General features: G+C 38.9%; 1 protein-coding gene across 6 annotated transcripts in view; it reads right to left on the bottom strand.

Annotated features, from left to right (window-relative positions):
- gramd1ba (GRAM domain containing 1Ba) overlaps positions 1–20607 on the bottom strand; it is a 56355-nt gene extending 35748 nt beyond the window's left edge. For 4 of the 6 annotated variants that reach the window (XM_081354967.1, XM_081354969.1, XM_081354968.1 and 1 more), the window contains exons 1-2: positions 20067–20607; positions 17488–17565 (exon numbers count right to left, since the gene is read on the bottom strand). In XM_081354967.1, coding sequence (XP_081211093.1) covers positions 17488–17565; positions 20067–20413 — 425 coding nt within the window. In that variant the 5' untranslated portion in view covers positions 20414–20607. Of the gene's footprint in view, positions 1–252; positions 529–17487; positions 17566–20066 lie in introns of those variants that run through there. The other 2 variants (XM_081354973.1, XM_081354971.1) reach the window with 2 other exon arrangements.
- Between the last annotated feature and the right edge of the window lie 5954 nt (positions 20608–26561).

Here is a 26561-nt window from a genome sequence, read left to right as displayed (position 1 = left end):
ACGCTATACATGGTTGATGTATACAAGTGGCCACTAATACGTCACTGCAGATCTCAGACAGCGACAGATACAAAGCGACGGAGAGAGCGAATTCCTACCGTACCGTACAATGCAGGTGTTTAAGATGAGGACATGCAGCCAAAATCTCTGCGACATTAAAATGAGAAGTAAACACACAAACGAATACTGCAGAGAGAGGAGAAGCCCACGACAGACCGGTTGGCATCACACAGGACGGTCTGTCCATCTTACCAGGCAAGCTTGAAGCCTTTCATTAGTGCAGTGCAGGCTGTCCTGATCCCACAGTGTCATCTTCCCATTTCACGGGCCGCCTTTCCCAAGGCATCCCGAGCGGGATGTTAATCCGGGTCGGTTCTGGTGATCCCAAGCACGGGCGATCGGCCCGACTCAGAATGCCTCATTCAGCATGAAAGTGTCCGGCGAGCCATACTTCCACATCCTGAGTGCGTGAAGCACTCATGTGCACCTCTGAAACGCAGCAGCCTCTCTCTCCCTCTCTCTTCCTGCAGATGAGGGCATGAGCGGCTCTCGTCTCAATCCGGTGCTCACTGAGCATGCTCAGATCCTCTAGGCCACTCCCCCCCCCCTGCTTCCTTCCTGACTCAAAGAAATTCCTGTCCGGTCTCACTGCTGCTGTGTGTGTGAGGGACTATGGGGCTGTCGACAGCTGGTCCTCTAATCCCTTAATACAGATGGACGGTAAACACTGCGAACAGAGTGTGTAAGGATGAGAGAAATATATTGCTTGGTGTCTTGTTCTATTGCAGTTACACACACACACACACACACACACACAGTTGAAATGACTGCAATTGTCTAGTCACGTGTACAGGCCATAGCAGTGCTTCTCTGATCTCGTGGACACACAGGTCTCTCTTCTGAAACAGCCACAAGCTGCCTGAACACATTAATGTCAGTTAAAGTGTGTTTTCAATGTGTGCGCTGAAAAATTAGGGCCAAATTTGTCAGTAAAGAGCAACAGGAAGTGTTCACTACAGACTCAAATTTTGATGGCTGCGTCGTTCAGATTTGACTGGGAATAAAAGCAAGACAATTCTGAGTCACTGTCCTCAAATTCACTTAAATACACATAACATGGTGACCATGATTTTCAAAGTAGGACATGTTCCTGAATCCTTGTCCTCATCCCTGTCGTCCTCAACCAATAATATTTTAGGGTTAGGTTTAGGGTTGGGTTTTGGGGCATGAATAGCATTCTAACTTGTCATTTTCCTCTGATTTTAGGGGTTAGGTGTGAACGCACCTACACAACATAAAGCTTACCCCAAAAAAAGACAAAAAAAAGACAAAGGATTTAGCATAAATCCTACTTGGCAAAATCATAGTCACACATTAACATAGTCACACATTAACATAGTCACACATTAACAAAAATATGGTTTTCACACTGACAGTGATTTGCAGAATCAAAATGACCATGAGTTTGTTTCAATGAGAGTTAGTGATTTAAGGCTACATGAGGGAAAACAACTGTTGTAACAAAAATGCACTGTTATAACACCATGCACAGTGATGCAATATGGGAAATGGAAGCACAGGCAGAGAAGCTTACATGATTGTCATCCAGCAGCAACCAACAGGACAGCAACTTCCCGTGATTTAATCGCTGTAAGTGTCAACGCACCAACAATTCATAATTTTCTATTGGTTATGCAACTGCTTCTCAAAAAACGCAAAACTTGCCTGTTTTACATTGAATATAAATGTGGAATAGGGGTCTGGGACACATGTGAGAGTAAGAACACCTTGAATAGAGGACTCATAATGCCCAGTTTCAAAAGACAAATTAGATATGTGTGAGCAGTGATGTTTTGCAGCATTATCAACACAAAACTCGTTCACAATGCCTTCAGCAAAAGTCAAATTGGATTCTTACCAAATTTTAGAACATCAGTCCATTTCTGCACCCTCCATACCCTGATTGATAAATACATCAACCAAAACAAAACCAAAATATTTGCATGCTTTGTAGATTTCCAGAAGGCCTTTGATTTAATTTGGCAACAAGGTCTACTGTCTTACTTTCAGAAAATTGGTATAGGGAGCAAAACATACAACATCATAAAAATGATGTATTCAAACAATAAATGTGCAATCAATATTGGCAATAAAAAAAAAAAACGGAGTTCTTCACTCAAGGATGGGTGTGAGACAGGGCTGCCCACTATCACCGACCCTCTTCAGTATATACATCAATAAATTGGCGAAACTACTAGAACAATCAGCAGCACCTGGCCTCCACATGACTACATGATAAATTCTACACTATAAAGTTAGTCCTCTATGCAGATGATCTGGTCCTGCTGTCTCAAACAGAAGAGGGTCTACAGCAGAACCAGTTTCAAGAACAATTTCACCCTTGGTATGATAAAAATTGTTAATGCCACAAACTACTCATACCTTGGTTTGAAATGGAAACGGAAACCTCAACTTGGCCTTGAATTAACTGAAAGAGAAAGCAAGAAGGGTTTTCTATGCCATCAAAAATGCCATCTATCTAATTTGAAATACCAGTTAGAATCTGCCTCAAAAGATTCCAATCAGTCATAGAACATATTGCACTATATGGAGGCGAAGTTTGGGGTCCTCTCCTAAATCACGAGTTTGACAAATGGGACAAAAAAACGATTGAAACCCTGTATACAGAGTAAAAGCATCCTTAGAGTACAGAAAAACACACCTAATAATGTATGCAGGGCAGAATCAGGCCAATGCCCTCTATCCACAAATTTTGGAAACATCTAAAATTGTGTGACCCCAACTCTTTATCATTTTAAAGCCCTTTAAATCCATGAAATGAACGATGAGAAGAGTCCCCTCATTCAGCTGGTACTGAGGCTCCATAAACAGACTAACACATTTAACATGACTAACAATAATCAGCCTCAGGACATTGACAACCCTCATCCACAGAATCAACAGAGCCCAACCAAATGATTAATGCACAAAAGGAAAACTACTGGCTATAGAGAAGGGCAGATACAGACAGAGCTGGATGCCCAGAGAGGGCAATTTTAAAGTATTTGTCCCAACTTCAAAAAGTTGAAGAATGATGCACAAGCTCAATATTTTCTTGGTGTAAAAAAGAGACTACATTTCACTAGCAGCAAAGTAAATCAATTCCTGCCACAAAAAGAGTAAAAGTCAACCAAACAGTGATGCACCCATTTACTCACTCTCTCTCTCTCTCTCTCACACACACACACACACACACACACACACACACACACATACACGCACACATGTGAAATCACGCAAACTCTTGTACACACACACATGCAAACACACACACCACTATAAAACACACCACATGTTTATATCCAACAAGCTAGGATAATACACAAGTAGCCAATAAATTCTCAGCATGATGCTGGCCACAGAGGACTGGCCAATCAGAATGAGACCCTGTAAAAGCACTGGCCAATCAGAGTGTGTGCATGTCACAGTGGTGCTGAATGGACAGCTCCATCACGCTCTGAATGTGAATGCATGCATGATGTATGAATAAACATTTTATTCACTTAGTTCAGTTTGGACTTTTTAGACAAAATTTCGTGCACCTTGGGATTAAATTATATAATGTGGTCAAATTTTTATGAAATATCCTTTCATAAATACATATTCTGATTCTTATATGATATGTTATGAGATGTTACTTGTGCCAAAGGTGTTTGATGTCCAATTAAAGAAAATGCAAATGCAGTTTCAAATATGAAAAAAACTCCTACAATTTCACAGCGTCCAGTACTGATGTGAAATATCAGCATTGCACATGTAATCCGTTACATCAACATGTTCCTTTGCCCTTGCTGGGTCTCTGGGGGTCTGAGTGGGGAAGAGCAGATGAGCAACTCTGGCTCCAGCGGGCCTGCCGAACCTGGCCAATGAAGGCTGGAGTTTATTTCTGTGGATCCAGTCCTGAAATGTTTAGCCCTGTGGCCCAACGGCCAGCTAGAGCTGCCACATAGCCCCGCCCCCTCAGCATTGCTGAGCTCACTGCCACATGGAGGCTGAAGGGAGCCAGCCAATGAGAGGAGAGCGTGAGAGAGTCAGGTGATGAGGTGACTGTCAGGCTTGGTTAGAGAGCGTACTGGAGAAGTGAAGTGAGGCAGCTAATCCCTGCGTGCACAAACAAACACACCCACACACACACACACACACACACAACCCTGACCGGCAAAAACAACACAGATTGTTATTCCACTGAAAAGAGCTCAGAGGGATCAGAAGATATTACTCATAACTAGTTGTCGACGGTTATCCCAGATATAATGTTAATATGAGAGCAAAATGGTTAGAATAAACCATGTAAATGGTTACAATATTTACTTAAAACAAATTGTGTTATGCATTAACAAATCTGAAACAGTTATTAGCTTATGCTGATGCAAAATATAGCTTTTTTGTAACGGATTGTTGGGGGGAAAATATGCGGAAGAGAGAATTATGGTGAATAACTATGGTAAAATATTACACGCTTATTAGTAGTTCAAATATATTTATTCAAAAATCCTTCAAAATCATAAAAATGTATAATTGCATTTTGAAAGAGTTTTGAATAAATATTGAATACTGTACATTCAAATGTATTATTTTTTTTATTATTATAATAATAAAACTAACAGAGTCTGGAATATATAGATATAATGCGTAAATATTATATGTGTAATGATGTGTGAATCTGTGGAGCTTTTCACACTTTCTCTGCTGAAAATCTCTCTCTCTCTCTCTCTATACTGTATATATATATATTTTTTTTTTTAAAGTCTATATGGTAAAATGTGTAAAAGACTTCAACAGTACGCATCACTATTAATATTATCAGATTCAATTAAATGTTTAATAAAAGATGTGTAGAAGTTTATGAATGAATTCTGCTTGAATCTGCAAAGCTTTGTGTGGGATTCAGTAGTTGCAGATCCCATGCAGATCTACTGTTACCTCACCGATCACTGAGGAGATGACTTATGATGCAAACACAGGTCTCGGGTGCTTCCCTGAGATTTATACAGCAGCACTGCTGAATCCCACACAGGAAGGAGAACTCAATCATTTGCTCATGACCTACTTTCTCTGGCTCTATACAGCCCACTCTTCCTGACAGAGACCCTAAGGACTCTGAGAGTTAGTTCAATCTGCAAATAAAACGACTGAGTGCCCACAGACAGACAGACAGATGTCCAGAGAGAATTCACTTTACATATGGCTGAGGAAATACGTTTAAAAGTCCGTTTAAAAGGAAGTCAGAAGTGCACATGAACTACTATGAGAGAAGGGATTCTGTTTAAAGCTCAGTGGAAAAGAAAGAGAGTGCGTGAGAGAGAGGTATCTGATTGGGGTGTTAGATAACATCAGTCTGCAGTTCTGTGATGAATCATCAGCTCTGGTAACAGGACACTGCTGCTGCCGGCTTCTGTCTAATCTCAGCTGAAAGATGGCCTGCACATCTTTCATAGGGATCTGGACAATTAAATAAGAACACAAGATCAAATGAGGCAACCCGAGCATGTTGAGCACCCTGAAAATAATTACAGGAACAAGTCAAGCAATAATGTGCTTACACATCTTGTTACACATCATTTTGATGGCCACTATCTTGTTGAAACAAGGGCACTGAGAAAACAGGCTGAGCTTAATTTAAAGGGGACCCTTTTTACAAGATGCAATATAAGTCTCAGTAGTCCCCAGAATGTTTCTGTGAAGTTTCAGATCAAAATATCCCACAGACCATTTATTATCAAATGTTGTAAATGCTCATTTTTATGTTGAAGCAAAAACGCTCTCTTTTCGTGCATGTACCTTTAAATGTAAATGAGCTGCTGCTCTCCTCCCCTGTCCAGAATAGAGGGTATGTGCGTGTCACCGTCGACCGGAATGAGAGTAGAAAGACAGAGGGGCAGCATTGGTTTTCAGTGTGAATGCCGCGAAAAACTCACACAAACACATCTAAAACGGGAAAGAGCTTTGCGATTGACTGTACAATTACATTTGACAAGAAATATGAGGTATATTTTTACAACTGGACTTCAGGCAGCGAATTGTGGATTTGCAGTTATCATTTTGTGTCAATATGCTAAATTTAGGGATAAAATCATACCCTATATATTGTATTTGTCACGTGTCAGTGCTTGTTTGGACTTTCAATTTGTGTTTTGATTGGTTCCTGTTTTCCTTTGTTCTTTTCCCGCCACTCCTTCACTTCTATGGTTACTGTCATTAAGTTTAGCGGTGTCATCTGTGTTTAGTTAATCATCATCATCTGTATCACCTGTGTTCCGTTAATCAGTGTCATTTGTGTATGTATTTAAGCTCCTTCTGTTCAGTCAGTCTTGGTCCGATCTCAGTTTTATTTAGTGTGCGTGTTGCTACCTGTTCTGCTGTCCTGTGTTTAATTACATTAAACCTTTGTTTTTGAAAATATATCCTCGTCTCTGTCTGCCTTCCTGTAACCACCTGTGACAATATTGACAACTCATCAATTGTCATGAACAAAATTTTCAACTCAATATAAAAGCTACACTGTGTAATTTAAGTTGATTCTTAGCAAAAAACACTTTGTTGTTTCAAAATGATATGTGCTCATTAATGTGTAATTACTTCAACCAACTAATCAAGTATTCTCGTAAGCGAAGAATCTGCCATTTAGAATACATACGAGCGAGTCGCTCGAATGGCGGCAGCCATGTTGCGCCTCCATGTTGAAAATACATTAGCCAAAGAGGGACATACCTGGAAATTCAAGCTTCGCCTTTCGCGTTTTTACACTCAGTGGCACCGTGAAGAATGCGAGGGGGAGATTACTCGCGACTGCCAGCAGATTTGAAATAATACGGCCACCGTAGGAGTTAAAACGCCCTCGGAATGGGATGGACTAGAAAGTAATATTCAGTTGGTAGTCATAAACAATTTCACCGCTAGATGGGAGAAAATCCTACACAGTGTAGCTTTAAATTTATTATTTGCATGCGTTTTAAAGCTATATCAGTTTAAACTTCTGATTTCGGCTTAATGGCTGTGGCCTAATGGTTAGAGAGACTGGTAACTCGAAGGTTGTGGGTTCAATTCTCAATACCAGCAGGAAATGACTGAGGTGCCATTGAGCAAGGCACCTAACCCCCAACCGCTCCCTGGGAGCCAGAGCAAAATGGCTGCCCACTGCTCTGAGTGTGTGTGTGTATGTTCACCACTTACTACTCCTAATGTGCACTAACTTGGATGGGTTAATGCAGAGGAAACATTCTGAGTATGGGTTACCATACTTAGCCTTCATGTCACTTTCACATATGGGTTAACAAAGTATTTGTGTGCACATCCCACCTTCTGGCAGGTGCTGGACAAAAAAGGGACTAATAAAGTGAAAAGATTGTAATGTCCGCAACACTGCTACTTACTCCCATATTTTAAAAACCTAAGCTTATTTTTAAGCGTGCTTCTTAAAAACTTAAAAGACCATCTAGTTAAGAATGATATATGTCCACAACTTACAACGCCTTTTCTTAGCATGCCAGATGTAGTGTAAAAATTTTAATCATCCACATACTGGTAATTATCTATTCGGGGCACTATTACATGTAGCACCACACATGTTATTTATTTAATCAGTTATCATATGTTGGTAAAACAACGAGAGCGCTACGGACTAGAATCAGTGAGCACAGAAGCACCATCAGAAAAGGAGATGAACGCAGTCCTGTTGCCGCTCATTTTAAACTAGCTGGGTATAATGTCAGCGCCCTTAGATACATCGGGGTGGAGCGGGTCAATAAACCGTTCAGAGGAGGAGATCATGGTAAAAGGCTTCTCCAACGGGAAACTTTTAGGATTTACTATTTAAATACAATGTCTCCTTATGGTCTTAAAGGGATACTTCACCTCTGGGAAGATGAATGTGTATTTAAAATAGGTAATTTAAGTAGAAGAAATGTGGAGAAATTTTTGAATTTGGAGCTTTCTAGACTGAGAAAAGCCAGAAAATGTATTTTTGGCTTATGTGGATGAAAGACAACAACTCCCAGAATGCACTTGCTTCGCTGCCTTAGAAGGCCACGCCTACCGGTTAGAGAGCACAGTTGAAAACAACAAGGCTAGCCTATGTAAGTGATGAGTTTGCCAGGGATTTAGAGACCCAAAATGTCCGGGATTCGGCTTTTGCGTTCTACAGTCGCCATTCATCATGTTTACTGTGGCGAGCAGGACGAGGCTGACGGCCGCGGGAGAACGGCGCGAGGCCGGTGGCTTCATTACTGAGACGCGCCGGGTCTCGCATCTCTCACGGAGGAGCGGGAATTTTCTTAGCAATGTTAAAACGCACATCAACCGATCACATGTTTAGCGTTCATGTAAACACTACAGTCAGATTCACCGATCGGAATTAATTCAGTTAGATTGAAACGAGAGGTGTGCATGTAAACAATGAATGGCGACCGCAGAACGCAAAAGCCGAATCCCGGACATTTTTAACAGTCTCGCCCGCCGGACAAGTCCGGGAAAAGGAAGATGGTAACCCCTACTTACTCAGCTTTCTCCTATTATTCAGCTTTCTCCACAGAACAAGAGCATGCTAGCTTAGCTTCCAAAGAAAGACGGCTGATACTGTGTACATTCTGTGAGTGAGATCCCACCCTGTATGGGCGGGTTGAAAACATGCGGAACAACGCCATCTACTGGCTGTAGTCTTTAGCCTCTGGACAGAAAATCCTCCGATGACGCAAAATGACGAATTTTGCGTCATCGGAGGATTTTTTCCAGACAAAAAATACATAAATCTCTCCTCTCAGGGGGATATGAGGGGGGAAAGCATGGTAATTCGAAAATACTACAGGTTTTCTACTAATACAAAGCTTAATGCTAAATCCTGAAGTAACCCTTTAATGAAGATTTTGACATAAAGCCATTCTTATAATGAGTGGGCATTTGTATTTATGTAGCCTATGTATATGATTGTGGGTTTATATATATATATATATATATATATATATATATATACATGACATGTATATGTGAGTATGCACTGCTTTTTTGTAGGTAATTGCCTGTTTTTGACTACATTCTAGTAAGTTATATGCATATGTGGGGCTTTCTCTTCAAAAACATTATTTGGGGTTAACTTGGGAATTGTTTCCTGTGTATGTTGATTGTTTTTTCCATGCAAGTGTTCTCTTAATTAAGTAATGAGTGGGGTTATTAGGCTTGTTCAGAATAATTGTAATCACAGGGTGGGTCAGTTGATTGTAAAGCCTATATATCTCTGTATCAAATGTGTTTTACCATTTGTCTGAAGAAGACCCAGTAGGGTCGAAACGTTGCCTTTTTATTAAAATATGGGAGTAAGTAACAGTGTTATGGGCCCAGTTTCACAAACAGGTCTTAGATTAAGCCAGGATTAGGCCTTAGTTCAATTAGGACAGCTCTTATAAAACGTCTTGTAAAGCCTTAAAAAAAATTACTGGTGTGCAACTTGAGACAAAACAATGGCACTGGCATATTTTAAGATTTGCCAGTGCAAGTTGTTTTCAGTTAGAACAGTTCAAACATGAATTTTAGTCTGGGACTAGGTTTAAGCCTCGCCTGTGAAACCGTTGGAATGTTTTCTGAGTGGACACATCCGAAGCACGCACACAGAAAGCTGGCTGTCAGACACGAGTATTAAACTAAGCTCTCTTTCACACTTCTTGCGCTTAAACTGTCCAAAACACACAGGGTTATGTCAAAAACATACAAAGTTCACATAAACACAGTCAGCTATGTCTGTGAATGTAAACAGCAGGGAAAGAAATCGTATATTAATCGTAATTGTACATTAAGAATAAGATCTGTGTATTAAAGTGAAAGCAGCATAATATACAGCACCTACTGCTGTATTTGCTGTTAACATGAAAAAAATAAAACATAAAGAATATCACTCACCGTTCTTGATTGAACAACTTTAGTTGCTTTAATAAAAAATACATTTCTTAACTGAATGCTGCTGTTAAATGCTCTGGCGAAGAGATAAACATGGTGGACTGCGTACAGCTCACTCAGGGGAGGAGCTAAGCTAATAGAGCAGATTCTGTGCCAGTCGTGGGCGGGGCCTGTTCCAATGTGATTCCACATTCCTGAACGGCTCATTTTCACTGCCACTATTTACCCAGCCGCCCAATCACAGTGGATGAGAGGCGGGACAAATACCACAAAGACCAACCGTCCCTCATCAATCTCATGAACCCACATAGGCCGGAGGGTCCGTCCTGTCTTTCTACGTGGTTCATCTCTTCATCCAAAACAAGGGCCAGAGCGAGTACTTTACAATGGGTGACATTTTTATATTCAGAAACAAACTATCTGCGAAATCAGATACTGGTAAATCTTCCGCAGATATTCTGAATCATAGCAACCAAAGCAATAAACCAATAATGCAAACAAAAGATGCATGAGCTTTTCTCAGAATTAATTTCACGTTTCTAAGCCTTTTTGTGAACACCTCAAGTACACACATGTCCAACAGTCACCATGGGTTAACAGTTAACTATGGACATGTTCACATGAAAACATTTTACAACTAGAATTTCTCTAAACACTTTTTGTGTTCATTTTGTCCAATAACTAACAAACTTCTTTACGTAAAACTTTTGGCTTTAAAAGTGTGCTAGTTTGAGCTTTTATTAAAATAAATGTCAGTTGGTTTGATTTCTAGTTATCTAATGCACTGACATTCAGGTATTTTGAAAGTATGGCATCCAAATACTTTTTGTGGCCCCGGTCTCTGTAAACTACATGGATATTGTTAGGAAATATGAAACGTTAAATGTAGCAAGTTGCAGTGAATAATGTATGCTTCCTGTTATAGGCTCACTGCACTTTTCTTTTGCAACGTAAGCATCTCCTAACAAACTATAGCAAAAGGGCAACTCAGAATGTTGCTGATCATGTCAAAACAAAAACCCTGTCCCAATGTACAAGGTCTGATCTCACCTCAATACACAGAGGAATAGAGAGAGAGAGAGAGAGAGAGAGGGAGGGAGAGAGAGAGAGAGAGCTGGCAGAGTGATTTCTTTGTTAATAAGTCTGCATTCATTAAAGCTTTGTGCCTGAAGAGAAACAGATCTAGTTAGTCTAGTTACTGTGACGGGGACACAATGACCCTGAGCTCATGTCGATCAGAAGAACATGACATGACTCTTTCACTGTCTCATCCTCTCACTCAAGTGTGTGTGTGTGTGTGCGCGTGTGTGTGTGTGCGTGTGTGTGTGTGTGTGTGTGTGTGAGAGAGAGAGAGAGATGTTCGTTCTGTTAAGCATCACTTTGTTAAAGAGATAGTTCACCCAAAAACAAATGTTGCGTCATCATTTACTCACCCTCATGCTGTTCCAAACTTCGTTTGTGGAACACAAGCTGAATACCCTGGCCACTCATTTCAATTAAAGAAAGTGAAGAGGACTTGCAATAAAAGTATCCTTAAAGCAGTCCACATGTATTGTGCATTATTTAGCATTTTGTATTATATAGTGCATTATATTTGTTTGTATGATGAACATGAACACAACAGTTGGTATTCTCTGAAAAGCATGATCTCTGCCCAAGTTTTCCTTAGAATAAGAATTCACAAGAGAAGTAACAATGTCCAATACAAATCATTCTTTTGAATAAGATTCTAAGATTTCAATGAATCAGTCGATCCAGTTCACAAAACTTAATTTGATCACAAATTGCAATGATTTCAACTCACTGGTTCAATGATCTAGTAACAATGGTAGTCACTGGAGGGTAAGATTATCAGCAAGTAACTTAAATTTCATCAGGCAATGGTCTCGTATGGACTACTTTTATGGTGATTTAGCATCCTTTTAGTGTTGACAACTTAGCAACTTTGTCACTATTAGTGACTTTTCAGACCCCTTTAGCAACTTTTCAAAAAAGCGACTTGCGACAAATCCAGCAACTTTTTGGACTACTGGTTAACATGTAGCCTAGTCAGTCACTATATCCTACTTGTTCCGATGTCTGACAGAAAATTTGTAAATGAAAACAGCTTTATTGGACATTTGGCTATTAAAATAAAGTACGTGAACACAGATTAGGAGAGAAAACAGATTTAAAGTGCCGACAGTCACCACATTAAGTCATCTAGCGACATTTAGCAACTTTCTAAGCAGGTTTTGTGTACTTTCCATTGAAAATATTTGGCAACACTGATCCTTTAGATATAAGCTTTAGTGATCATTCATTGTAACTGCATGGAAATAGTGCATGCAGTACATTATGCTAAATTTCTCCTTTTGTGTTGCTCATAAAATAAAAAGGTTTGGAATGACACAATGCTGTGAATATAATGACAGAATTTTACTTTAACCTATTCATTAAGTACATGTTTTAATGCATTATTTAATGCATTTAAAAAGCATAACTAAAAATAAGTATGTATTATAATGATTTGTGATAATGGATTTTTACATTTATCTGAGAACTTTAAACATATAAAACAATGTGAATTAAAAGGCATAATAAATGTAAATAATGCACAAATATCCAGTGGCTTTCGGTTCAAAACTGCAGGAGAACAAATTATAACCACAAACATGACTAATATGTTGAATAATTATAAGTTTGAATCAACCTTCTCTCCTCTTTACGTCTCTACTGTAAAAAATTGAAGGGTAATTCTATACATCACAGGAAACAGTATCTGCTCCAGCAATACAGACTGGATCAACTGACCATGAATTTCTGCGTGCCAATTTACAGTCTGTACACAACACCTGGCAAAAACAGACAAAAAGTACTCACTGATCCCGGCGAAAGTGCAGTCTTTTCCTGAGCGTGGACACCCGCGGATGACAGCCCAGTTTGACGGGTGAGGTACATGATAAAGTCCTGCTCTGAACCATGATGCACCACTCATGTGGACCTGCACACGGTTCACACACACACCCTAGCGGGAAGAAGACTCCTCATTACTGAACTCCCTGCACCCCCTCCTCTCTTCTCCTCTATCTCTCTCTCTCTCTCTCTCTCTCTCTCTCTCTCTCTCTCTCTCTCTCTGTGTCTTGTCCTGCAGTGACCTACAGTAAATCCTGCATTTTCTCTGTGTGTTGTAGATCAGCACAGCTTGTTTCCTCACCTGAGGTGTGTGTGAGTCAGACCACCAGCAGAGATGCTTATTTGACCATCAGAGTCTCAGACAAGAGCTTGGGTGCTAGTGGGCAAGAATGCATGTCTAATAACCACAGATCTGATAGGGTGAATGGATTTGGTTGTTGTTTTAGGAGCACGGCTGGACCTGAATTTGAATCAATTTGGCAAATAGAATGATATTTTCAATATTTATTTTTATAGGTTGAAACCATGAACAACTTAAAATCTGTCAAACTTAAATTCTGTATTAAAGGGGTCATGACATGAGAAACCAAATTTGCCTTGATCTTTTGGTATATAAGAGGTCTTTGTACCATTAAAACGTCCTGTAAGTTTCATAGCTTAAGACGTCCTCCCCATTATAAACGAAGCTCTAATACAGCTCGTTCTGGATCCATAGTATGAAGTGACGTGACGATACGAAGTGACGTAGCAGTCGTTTGCATAAGACCGCCTCCAGCGTAGACAACTACGTTTCAAGCGCAAGATAACTACCTCATTTCATCATCGCATCTGCCACGCGCTTCACATGTGTTCAGTCGACGTGCAGCGAGTCGGTCTGTTTACAAGAAGATTGCGATGTCACGACACGCAGATGTGCTGTTCCTGGCTGTGGACAAACAACATGAATAATATACGCTGCTGAAAGATCCAGACGTCAGGGGAAGATGGATGCGGTTTATTTTTCGCGGACGTCCCAGTCACGGCAGTGTTAATTTAAGCGTGTGTTCTCCACATTTCAAGGATGAGTGACAGTTGAGAACAATCGCAGTTTGATGTTTGAGTTTTTTATTTAAAACTTAAAACTTTTTTAAAACGTTGATTGCAGTTTAATTTATTATGAATAATCACCATGTTTTTTAGCCTACTTATTGTTTTATGACCGTCATGTTCATGCCCCGTAGGCTATTAAAAGATGTAGGCTGTTAAACTGACGAAATAGTTTCACACTTTCTATGTGGACGGGCTGATGCATTCTTAGTTGTGTTGATGGTTCATTTCCTCTGATTCCGACTCAAACATCATTGCAATCACCATTGCCTCGCACGCATCACCCGTTACTATGGTAACGATAAACACAGCTCCGCAAAATCCGCACAAGGGGGCGTTAACAATTGATGCATAGGCACTGACGTTATCCAATCATTACAGTGGGTGTTAACACTGAACTCTTAAAGGGGAAACACCCCCAAAACAGACTGTTTGAATCAGAGGATGAGAAACAGGGTGGGACAAGGTCATAAATCACTCAATTTTAAACGTTTTTTGTCCAAAAAACTATAGTAATACTATAATTGCACCTAAGGGAACACAATAAAATAAAATAAAAAACCATGTCATGACCCCTTTAATAGATTTGGTCAATTTGTCAATTTGGATGTTTTTTCGTTTTGTTTTTTGTTTTATGTGTATATATCAGGACAAATCAGGCATAATCAGTCAAAATTAAAGGTAGGGTAGGGAATTTGTTTTCTAAACACTTTTTGTTATACTTGTTGAAACTCTCTACATGTCCTGAAAGCAATCAATAATAGAAGTGGTCTAAATATTAAAACATTTACATATATCTTCTGTGAAAGTCTCAGGACCAAAACATTTTGGACCTGCTTGTCAATATTACCTCCACGCACCTGCTCGCGCAGACATCACACGCCATAAGCGCGTTGTAGACAGTCACTGAGCCCCATAAACTAACAGCTGCCACTTTTACAGTTCCTCCCGAAACAAACCAACACGCTTATGCTGCGCTCACGCCATGTCGTAACCGTAATTACAAGATGGCAACCCGTGACGTCTACCAGGAGCTGTTCACGTCCTCAGACTCGGATTTATGCCTTTCTATGTCGACAGTATCAATGCTGAAAGTCATCTGCAGCAGTCAGGTAGTACAAGTAAGAGTTCTGTAAGTTGTTTATGTTGATTATTATTGTAATGTTATGTGCTTTGAGACATGAGGTAGTTTAACGTGTCTCTCATCTCATGATGCTTTGCAAACTCTGCTGTGAACGCATGTGTTTTGAAGATGGCATGGCTTTGGAGACGCTCTAAAAGGAAGGGTGGGATCGTATGCTTTTAAAGCTAGCTTGAAATTGCAAGTCTCTCCGAAACCCTACTTTGTTTTGTCATAAAATATTTCTGTAAATAAATTCAAATTCGACATCATGTGAGATGTGGCCAATTCAATTCAAAATTCACACTCATGAACTGAAATGGAGCCTGTACTGTATGTATGTGTGTAAATGAGAGTTGAGCTGTGATTCATTCAGCCTAACGGGACACAAGCAGGCTGAACATTCATCACCTTTAATGAGCATTAGCTGCTTTTACGTCACGACACAAAACTGATTTAAAAATAAGCTCAGGAATCAGCTGAAATCAGGTTGCTGAGTGCACAAAACTGAGCTGTGGCCGACCGCTCGCATACTGACTGACTTTAGCAGGTGTATAGATGCGCACCCGCACACACACACACTCATGCACATACTCACACAAACGGTTATCTTAAAGGAGTTTATAAAGATCTCTTTTCAGGCAATGGTAAATAATGCTGATGAACGTTAAAAGCAACAAACAAACACAAAAATAATTAATGATCAGTGATATTCACAAGTCACATTTCATAAATCCAGGAAAAAGAACACCGTGTTTTAAAGAGGTCCAATAAAGGCACAAATAACCAAGCGCCTGAAGCCTGGAGATGAAAAAGAAAGAAAAAAAAACCTCATAAGATATTCCAGCCGAGGATCAGAGTGTTCTTTGCCCAGCTGGGCTCAACAAGAACATTTGAGCACAGCTAAAAATCTGAGCTTTCCCTACAAAAACTTGCTTCGCTGATTCAACCTGCACAGCACCTGGTTTAATTTCGAAGATGACGACAAAATAAAAATGATCTGAGAAAATGCAGCCCTGCCATGGGAAAGTGAAATGCGCTAGAGTTGTTTTTGAGTTGGCACAGACCGTGTGGTCAGACTCATAACCAGATAACAGATGCAGAACGCGAGCCGTGACACAAAAAGAAGAACAACTTCAAAAGCAAAACATGAACCACTAAAAACAGAAACTTCTCAACCACACTTGAGATCCAACACTTGAACAGGAAGTTCATATCATGTCAAGCTTCTCAGTGTCTGCCGTTATAAAGTGTCACTTGACAACTGTTTTCTTTTCTTTTTCAGAGGCTGAATCCAAATTTGCAAACTATTTGTCATATCAAAACACACCAGATTAGCATTTAGCATTAGCATTAGTTTTCATTTCAGATATTTGTGTAATTCAATAGTTATAATTGTGAGATATAATGTCCCATAGCAAGTATGAGAAAAAAAAATTCTTATTGAAATTATGAAAAAATTGAGACAAAGTTGCATTGCAAATTAAAAATAAATTAAAATAAAAAATAATTTTTCATTGAAATAAAATAGACAAAGCTGCATTGTAAGAATTAAAGTCACAATTAAAATACTTTAGCAATTATAATATGTGAAGTCAAAATTACTGTACCTTTTTTTTTTTTTTTTACTTATTTAGTCTTTAGGCGGAAACAGACAATCATACATAGTACATTTATAATACACTAAAAATAGTAAAATAGCCAAATTACCAACTATAGAGGTCTTTTTCTCCATAGGGAAATTGATTTTTAACGATTTGAATGGCGACTGTAGAACGCAAAAGCCGAATCCCGGACATTTTGGGCGATCTCGAAATCCCGGGCAGACTCGTCAAGGAGACTCACTAGTAGCCTAGTCTTGTTGTTTAACTGCGCGCTCTTACCGGTAGGCGTGGCTTGGGAGTGGCCTCGTAGAGCAGCGAAGCAAGTGCATTCTGGGAGTTGTTGTCTTTCATCCACTTAAGCCAAAAATACATTTTCTGGCTTTTCTCAGTCTAGAAAGCTCCAAATTCAAAAATAATTTCACATTTCTTCTACATAAATGACCCATTTTAAATACACATTCATCTTTCCAGAGGTGAAGTATCCCTTTAATCAATGGTATATACTTTTGTTGAATCTATCTATCTATCTATCTATCTATCTATCTATCTATCTATCTATCTATCTATCTATCTATCTATCTATCTATCTTAACCCCTTGTGGCACAGGACATATCACATACTGTGTGCTAGCTAAGCTACATATTTTCCCATCACTAGTGCAGTAGAATTATATGAATCATGCGTCAGAGAGATGTGAGCTGACCAACTACTGACCCCTGTTGGACATGTGTGAACTACGGTGAGAGCAGCATAACGCATAAATGGAAGACATACATGTAAAACACACTGACAATCAAAATGACATGTAAAGTCCACAGTGTCTCAGCGTGGAGTACCTGTCCTCGCGGGTGTTGGGGCTCAGGTAGCGTGTGGTCTCTTCCTCATGACTGCTCTGCAGGCTGCTCTGCTGACTGCTGTAACACACATCAGCACATTACAGTCAGAACATAAAAAATACACAAACACCAGACGTCATACTGAGAAAGAGACGACAGAAGGTGAGTTTGGACACACAGTGATCTTTTAATTACATGGTGACAAAAAAATGCTCAAACAAGACACACATAGGTTTACAGTCCAACGTTGATTGGGCTTACAACTAAAAGGAACAAACATCCATGAAGCATTTTTTAAGAAAACAAATTTTCAGGATAGTTTAATCTTCCCCACTAGAGGGCAGCAGAGAGTGTTCCAATTGACTAGAGTGCTGTAAACTAAAACAACAATATTTCCATTTAACCAGTTAAACTTGCCATGATTATCAGGTGCAGTGTGATACCTTCACAGTCCTCCCACAGTTGTTTATAATGTCTTGCCTTAAGAAAAAAAACCCTTGTGCATTTAAGAAGTGGTTCGCTGAGTTATTGCGTACTGCATGAAAAGGAAGCAGGTGATAAACAGCCTAACAGGTCAACATAACGGAGCCCTAGATTAGTGAACGCTGTTGTGCTTACAAGGGTTTTCTACCAGCAAACACCTGACAGCTCACAATACACAGCTGTTACCTGATTCATGTCAGTCATGTCAAACATTTACACGTATGAATTTATTTACTAAACCATAAAATCCCCTGTATGGTACCAGTTAAGTTTACACACACCTTCTCAATCTTTATTAGTAGTATTTAACACATTTTAAAATGATAGCAAAGTCGTGAATATTATGAAATAACACAAGTACGAGAATTATGCAGTGACCAAAAAAAAAAAAAAAAAGAGGAAAAAAAATAAATACTTTTTATTCGGCAGGCCGAGATGCATTAAATTATCAAAAAAAAAGACTTTCATTGTTACAATTGTTACAAAAAAATTGAAAAAATCTATTTCAAATAAATGCTGATCTTTTGAACTTTCTGTTTATCAAACCCAAATGTATCACGGTTTCCACAAAAATAAAGAAGCATAAGTGTTTTTAACATCGATAATAATAATCATAAATGATTCTTGAGTGGCAAATCATCATATTAGACTGATTTCTGAAGAATCGTGTGACACTGAAGACTGGAGTAATGATATTACTATTTATTTTTGATCAAATAATTTGTAGGCTTGGTAAGTATAAGAGACTTTTCTAATGCATAGAAAACACACATACGTTTGCTTGAGGTGGTGAACTGTTTTATTCTGTAAGAAGACATGTGTATAAATGATGCTAGAAATGCATTAACCGTATAAATTCCTACAAGTGTTTTTTTTTTGTGTGTTTTCATGTGACTTGTTTTCATGTGTACGTGTTCGACTTAAAGCAGCACTGTCCAGACTGACCGGTGTGTTAACCGTGTTTCGGTCTTAATGATGTAACATAAATCCAGTTAAAGGAGAACTCCAGTCAATTTTAACATTGAGCTCATTTTTTTGTAAATTTGGAGTGCTGTCAATACAGAGAACAACGACAAAAATCAATGGGGCAAGTTTTAAACCAGCTTTTAGGCTCTTAACATCCTTGATGTGTCATTACAAGTGCACAGCTAATGTGAGTGATTCCTTCAGAGTGATCACGGGTGAATCTGACTGCAGTAGATGTGAAAGATATTAATAAAAATTATGTTATTTCAGCCAGCGCACATACCTGTATTTACATCCTGTTTTCGGTCGAAGTCCATAGTAATCGATTGCCGAGTTCACACGCATAGGTTTAGTTACCTATGATCACGCGCGTGAACTCAACAATCGACTACTTTGGACTTCGACCGAAAACAGGAAGAAAATACAGGTATGTGCGCTGGCTGAAATAACATCATTTTTATTAATATCTTTCACATCTACTGCAGTCAGATTCACCCGTGATCACTCTGAAGGAATCACTCACATTAGCTGTGCACTTGTAATGACACATCAAGGATGTTAAGAGGCTAAAAGCAGGTTTAAAACTTGCCCCATTGAAGTCAACAGGGTGCAAATTTTAAAAAGAGGATAACACAGTGTAGGCAACACCGATTTTTGTCGTTGTTCTCTGTATTGACACCACTCCAAATTTACAAAAAAAAGAGCTCAATGTTAAAATTGACCGGAGTTCTCCTTTAAGTGTGTCTAAACTTTCAACTGGTAGTGCCCCTTAAGCAGAATTTCTGCTTTTGTTAATGCTGCTTGAAGTCAAACTTAAGGTCATAGCGGATACATACTGCATGTTGTATTTTTGTCTATTAAAAGGCAGGAAGAGTCGTGAATATTTAAGACAACCCCAGACAGCGTCCGCTTGTTCTTCCCTCCGGCCTATAAATGTCCCAGCAGAGACTTCAGTCTCTCCAGAAAAGACGGAAAACACACTCACACACAAACACACGGGTTGTCTGCTATGTAATGAGCCAGAGCAAGCCCACATGAAGACTCAAATGAAGTGATGCACAGTACTGATGATGGACAGCAGGAATGGAGAATGGATGGGTTTGTGGGCGAGGGCTCGTGCTCATACAGACCTGCTCTCACTGCCGTGCTCTTTTTTCTCTCCTCCTCTCAGCCACTTGCGCAGGAGGAAGCGTCTGCGTTGGGGAGAGGCGCTGGGTGTGGAACAGCTCGACCACACCGCGTCCTCGTCGCTGGACGGCGTGATCTCAATGGACGGAAGCTGCAGGTACTCCTTGGAGCCGGAACTCTGAAGATGTTCCTGCTCTTTCTCGCTCATGACGTTCTTCATACGCCGCATTTTAAAGCGCTTGCGGCGCAGAGACGAGCTGGACAGGGCCGGATCCACCACGGATCCGTTACACTCCCCGTCTGCCGGGCCCTGGATCTGCAGCGCGGGCAGCTGGAGGGTCTCGAACATGGTTCTGCTTCTGTTCAGTCTCACATGAGTCCAGAACCAAATAAAGATGCAGATCAGAGAGCTCAGTGAGTCCACACCTGGGCTGAGCTGAGTTCAGCACTTTCTGTGAGATGGCTCGGTGCGGACATATTTAAGGACAGTCTTATAGGAGGTTTCCTTCAAAAAACCTTTATCCAGAAAACCAGGAGAGCTCCCTAGAGGTCAGAGGAAGGTCATAAGGTCTACTAGGTCAGCAGTTCTCAAACTGTGGAAAATTGCAATACTTAAAAATGTAAAAATGTATGTTTATTTTATTTCAATTAATTTACATTTATCTTTCTTTTTTTGTTTATCAAGTTTTACGCCGGTTTGCGCATCTAAACAACGTGTCCTATCCAGACGTGATGCGACAAGATTCCAGCGACAAGCAGTTTGTCTGTCCAGAGCAGACTACGAGACCTGACAAAATCAATCAACTATCACAGCCAATTAGAAGAGCATGTGGGCGGAGTCTCTCTGCAAGTGTACTGCACTTGCAAGGAAATGGATAATCTAGCTAATTAATAAATAGTAAACCAATTTAACATTATTAAAAAACATTTACCAAGTGACTGAAACAATCTTTGTCATTAAATACCCTTATTTGTTCACATTGAGTTCACAGTTTGAACGTTCTTGTTTCTAATTTATTTTCAAAATCTGAGCAGCGGAGGTGAATTATTCATTATCACTTTCAGTATGGCTATAAAAGGGCATGCAAAATGATATTCAAACTCGCATTACACCATTTCAACTTTAAATGAAGCACAAAATCAGTAAACTTCTCTCCCTCCTTTGACAGTCTACGCAACTACCACTTTGACACTTCAAAAAGGTCATAAAGAGATCATAAAACGAATCTATATGAATTGAGCGGTTTAGTCAGAATTTTCTGAAGAGACTTGATCACTTTATATGATGAACAGATTTAATTTAGGCTTTTATTCCCATATAAACATTCATCAACTCACACATCAGTTACGGGTTTACAGAAACGGAAGCTCAAGCATGTTCACTTGACGTTTGAGAACCAATGAGGTTCATTCTCGTGTTATACATCCCGTTCGAGCTTCAGCGAGAACCAATGAGGTTCATTCTCGTGTTACGCAGCACATTTGAGCTTTCGCAAGAACCAACAAAGTTTGTTCTCACGGTTGAGCTTCTGTTGAAGTTCGCTGATCAATATTTATATGTGAATAAAAGCCTAACTTTAATCTCGTCATATAATTGTCATATAATCATACAATCGTCATATAAAGCAGTCAAGTCTCTTCATAAAATTTGGACTAAAATGCTCAATTCATTTGGAGTAGTCTTACAATCTCTTTATGAACTTTTTGAAGCATCAAAGTGGTAGTTCAATGTCAATGGAAGGCCAGAAATCTCTTAGATTTCATTAAAAATATCTTAATTTGTGTTTTCCGAAGATGAACGAAAGTCTTACGAGTTTGAAACGACATGAGGGTAAGTAAATAATGACAAAATGTAGGCTAATTTTTGGGCGAACTATCACTTTAATGTGGAAAAGATACCTTTTACCATGTGTCGCAGTGTTGAGTAACATCTGGTTAGGACATGATTTTAGGCGTTTTTAACCCACATTATTATTTTGGGATTGCTGGAAGTGCATAGGTGTTAAACAATTTAGTATTGATTTCTTTGAAATGTGCTTTTACCTGAATGTTCTGATTTGATCAGAGACTTAGCCTGAAGTGTTTGAGAACCACTGTGCTAGATGGACAGAGACTATACACGCACTTTTAAACATTTAGGCCTACACAAGAGTTTACAGGAAACAAGAGGACTTTACAGAAAGGTTAGAGTAAAACATGCAAACAAATCAGATACAAACTAATGGGAAAAAAACTCTCATTTGCTCTCTCACACACACACACACACACACATGCTCTTTCCTGCTCTGCTCTGGAGTATCACTGTAAAACCACTGTGAAATGAACTTTAGTGATTTTATCTCTAATGGGTCATTCACAGTAACATTGTTTATTAGTAAAATCATTAAAAGGGCCATATCATGCATACATATTATATATACCCTAAATATGTGTAATATTTGTATTAATTGAAGTCCACTTTTTGTTTCGTTTTTCTAACTGGGGAGGAAGTTTTGAGTTCTGACACTTCCACTATGTTTTCATAGTACAATGACTCTCATCAAAAAATCTAGGAAGCATGATTCTTCAGGATATGACCCCATTAAAACATTTTAGAGCCAGCCATGTATGTCCATGTTAATAAAACAGGCTTCACCTAGCGCTACACTTCAGGCGTGTGTAAGGAAGTCAGGCGTAAACATGTTACAGGAGGAAGCGCAGAAAGCTGCAGCCCACTGAGAAAAGACACACACTCATGGCTGCCCATCTGCCTGTTCAACACATCACACAATCTGCTGACTGACCCCTATGGTGGTTTAGTAACCTGCCAGACACTGTTAGATCACTCCTGTTACTGCTACACTGGAGATGGGCAGTGCTTTTTTCCTTCTCTTTTTTTTCTTTACCAATGCCAAATATATGAGTTCCGCATTCTTATACAAAACAAATCCTATCATGGCCCCCACGTGTGGGGCCCCAGAGCCTGCACACTGCATCACCCTGCCTCAACTGTACAGTACAATACCTGTAATTTCCTGTAAGAATGTGAGGCTCTTAATCTTTTTTTTTTTTAAGAGACCAAAAACATACTTTAATAATGCATATAAATCACATATTTTAGTGTGCAGTGTATTATACTTAATGCCTGTGTCTACTTAAAAATAAAAGTACTACAACCACAGGTTTTTGGATATGGTACCATATTAGGCTAATACCAGGGTTATTCTTGGGCATACCTTGGAGTTCCATAGAATTGCACGGTACACATATTTCAGTACCATAGTATATAACAAATCACCATAGTATTATCAAAGTACCATGGCACTACCAGCTTGTATCATCATTGTACCATGGTACTGTCACAGAACTCTTTATTGTGGCATTATGAAACATGATACTATGAAGAAAAAAACTAAGTCATAAGAACTAATCCTGTCTGTATCATAAAGTATAGTGCATACCACACCTAAAAGTCATTCGGCAAAGTGGATAACAGTATTTTATTTACAATATGCCATACGCTTCTATCATTTTAAGATTTCAAATTATGTTAAAATGACAATGAAGCCGTTCACGATCGTTAAGTGTACAAAATAAAAAGTTAATGTACTAAACAGAAATCCTACCTTTTCACATTTCAAATAACCGAAACCCTCGTTTTTAATATGCAGTCGTTGTCTTCATTTTAAATGACCAGAATGAGGAACTGTTCCGGCGTTTTTTTTTTCCCAACACTGTTCCGTTATGATCTTCACGTTTCCTTTTATGCGGACGATTTCACTCCAATTGAAGGGGGGGGGGGGGGGAATACCGCACTAAAAACAAAATAAATGTTTTTTTACAAAGTGAAATAGGTTTGTTAAAAGCGAAAGAAAAGCAACTATTCTTGTGATAAAGAAATAAAAATGTGTGGTTTAAAAAACGATCGGATATTGTATATACGCAGACTGAGCGCTGCGCATCACCCCTCTTTCTGACATAAGGCGTCCCGGACCTCTCAGTATAAAAGCAGCAGCCTGGCGGCACAGTAAGACTAATCGTTTAAAACGACGTTGCCGGCCACAGCCAGCAGCCAGTGAAAGTCAAACCTCCTAAATCTATCCGATAATTTAAACGGTCGTGCTTGACTTAAGAAACAAATTTCTCTCTCAAGATTAACTACTTTTAACATTAAACATGAGTGTGATCACTTCTTGTCAAATCTTGAAATACAAGTAAGAATGTTCACTTTACTTACTGAGGTAAAATCATAAGTAGCTTACTGTATCTTGACAGCAGAAAATAGCCTACGATTCAAAAATCTTCATTACTATAAAAACTTACAAGAACGTTTTTGCCGGAAATTCTTGTCAAAAATTTAAAACCACCAACAACTGAAACAAAAGCACATCTTGTCAGCAGGAAATGCCTGTCAAATGTGTGTACAACCACCTTAATAACAGGTAAAATCATGAGAAACATCTTGACAGCAGCAGCAGGAGATAGCCTACTACTGGTCAACTATCTATCTGACAGAAAACTTGTCTGACAAAATACCTAGTGCTGGCTGCCACCTCAACAAATGTGTTAAAACCATTGCTCATTTTGACATAAATCCCAAACTACCCCCTATGACGAGTATATTGTTGACAATCATATTTGAACTTAATCTTTAATGCAACAATCAATCATATTATTCATTCAGAGACATTATTTTGTGCCATATTTAATTTTATGCAAATTGTGACTATAGATAGCGTATTAGTACATCCATTAAATAAGGTATAGGCCTATCAGATTAAGGTATAGGCTAAGCTCAACGTTATTTGTTTGAGAGATACATCATATTTGAAATTTCACTGTGACAAATCGGTAAACAAATGTTCTTTCATTTATGAATTTAATGAAGCACCCCCCCCACACACACACACACACACACACACACACACACACACACACACACACACACACACACACACAAATACACCTGCAAATAACATAATTTCCCAGAGTGTGTATAGATCCTCTTTCTTTTCATTATATTGTTTACTCTGCTGCGCTATGAGCTGTTGACTTATTTATAGTATGCCAATGTTTTCTAACACAAGCCCAAAGTAATGTGCTTCAAAGCTTTAACTTTTGGGATTAATTTGGCAGATGGCTGCTTCAATCTGACAGACAGTTTTCCCTTACCACACCATTAACATGCCTGATGTATTCATTCACTACACTAGAAAGTATATGTGCCTGCCAACTGACTTTCTTTTTGATACTGAAAGAGACTGTTGCACAATTAAACATCACTGATCAACTGCTCAAGCAGAATGACAACACCTGCCCGCGAGTCATGCAATATAAGTAATTAACACCTTTGGCCATATGTATTCACCATCTTGTCTTCTGGGAATAAAAATAAACTCTTCTTGTTTTGGAGTGTAAATTAGGCCTACCAAACTGAAACCTGTTTGGTCCTTATAGCCCACATCAAGATTGCATAGCTTTGAGAGTTATTAAATTACCTTAAGAGAAGAAGATTGAAATCATAATTCAATCTTTTGTTATTATAATATGTCAAATAATGTGAACATAAGGCTGAATATTTCACTTATTTTATATACAGTATTTGACTTTCTGTAATTATAGATATTTTTTGTCTATAAATGGGGTCCATTGTTGTTTGGACTCTTATTTTTCAAAATATATTCTGAGCATATTAAATACAATGCGTGGGCTATTCCTGCAAGCACATATTGAACTCTGGAACTTACTCATCTTCAGCGTCAGACTGTGCTTTTTTGCAGCTCTCACTCACTCTGCTTTCAAAAGGTTTTGTAAATGTAAGGTCTTACGTAAAAACTACCTCCAAGTACAGTGGATGTGGGTGTTCAAGTTTATTCAAACCAATGTCTCCTGCAGTTTTGTTAATTACTTACAGAAAAATCTGTGACCACAGCAAAGGATAAAATAAAATAATTAACTGGAATTCATGCTCAATCTAATGAAAAAGAAAAAAAATGTTGAAGGGAATCTTTTCAGTTAAGGTTTATTAAGGGTTTTAAAGAAATATGGTGTATCTCCAGCTAGCAAAGCCAATCAAAAGATCCTTATTTAACATCAATTATCTGTAAGCTATGTAAATTCCACCATCCACCATGATTTTGGAGCCGTTCAATCGAATTAATAATCTTACAAACACAGTGCTGTATAACGTCATACCAAACACAGCATAATATTACTCTAGAGGATCAGCATTTAAATTAAATCTGACCAATGTTAAATGAAAAAAATGCAATCAAGAAAAGATTAGCTCTTCCTCCATAACTCTGATTTCATCTTTCAATTCTCAATGATAATAAACGTTGCGATTTGATTGAGCTGAGATTTCAGATCACACATAAAAGAAAATTAAAGGAGACATTTTCACACAAAAAAAAGAACGTTAACACCAACTTGTAGCAGATTTAGCAAACTGAAAATAATAATAATAATCATGCTACTTTCATAGCTTAAAATGCCCTCCTCATTATAAACAAAGTATT

This window comes from Scardinius erythrophthalmus, assembly GCF_964197995.2.
Source record: "Scardinius erythrophthalmus genome assembly, chromosome: 23".
NCBI classification, from domain to species: Eukaryota; Metazoa; Chordata; class Actinopteri; order Cypriniformes; family Leuciscidae; genus Scardinius; species Scardinius erythrophthalmus.
This window is presented reverse-complemented; position numbering and strand designations above follow the sequence as displayed.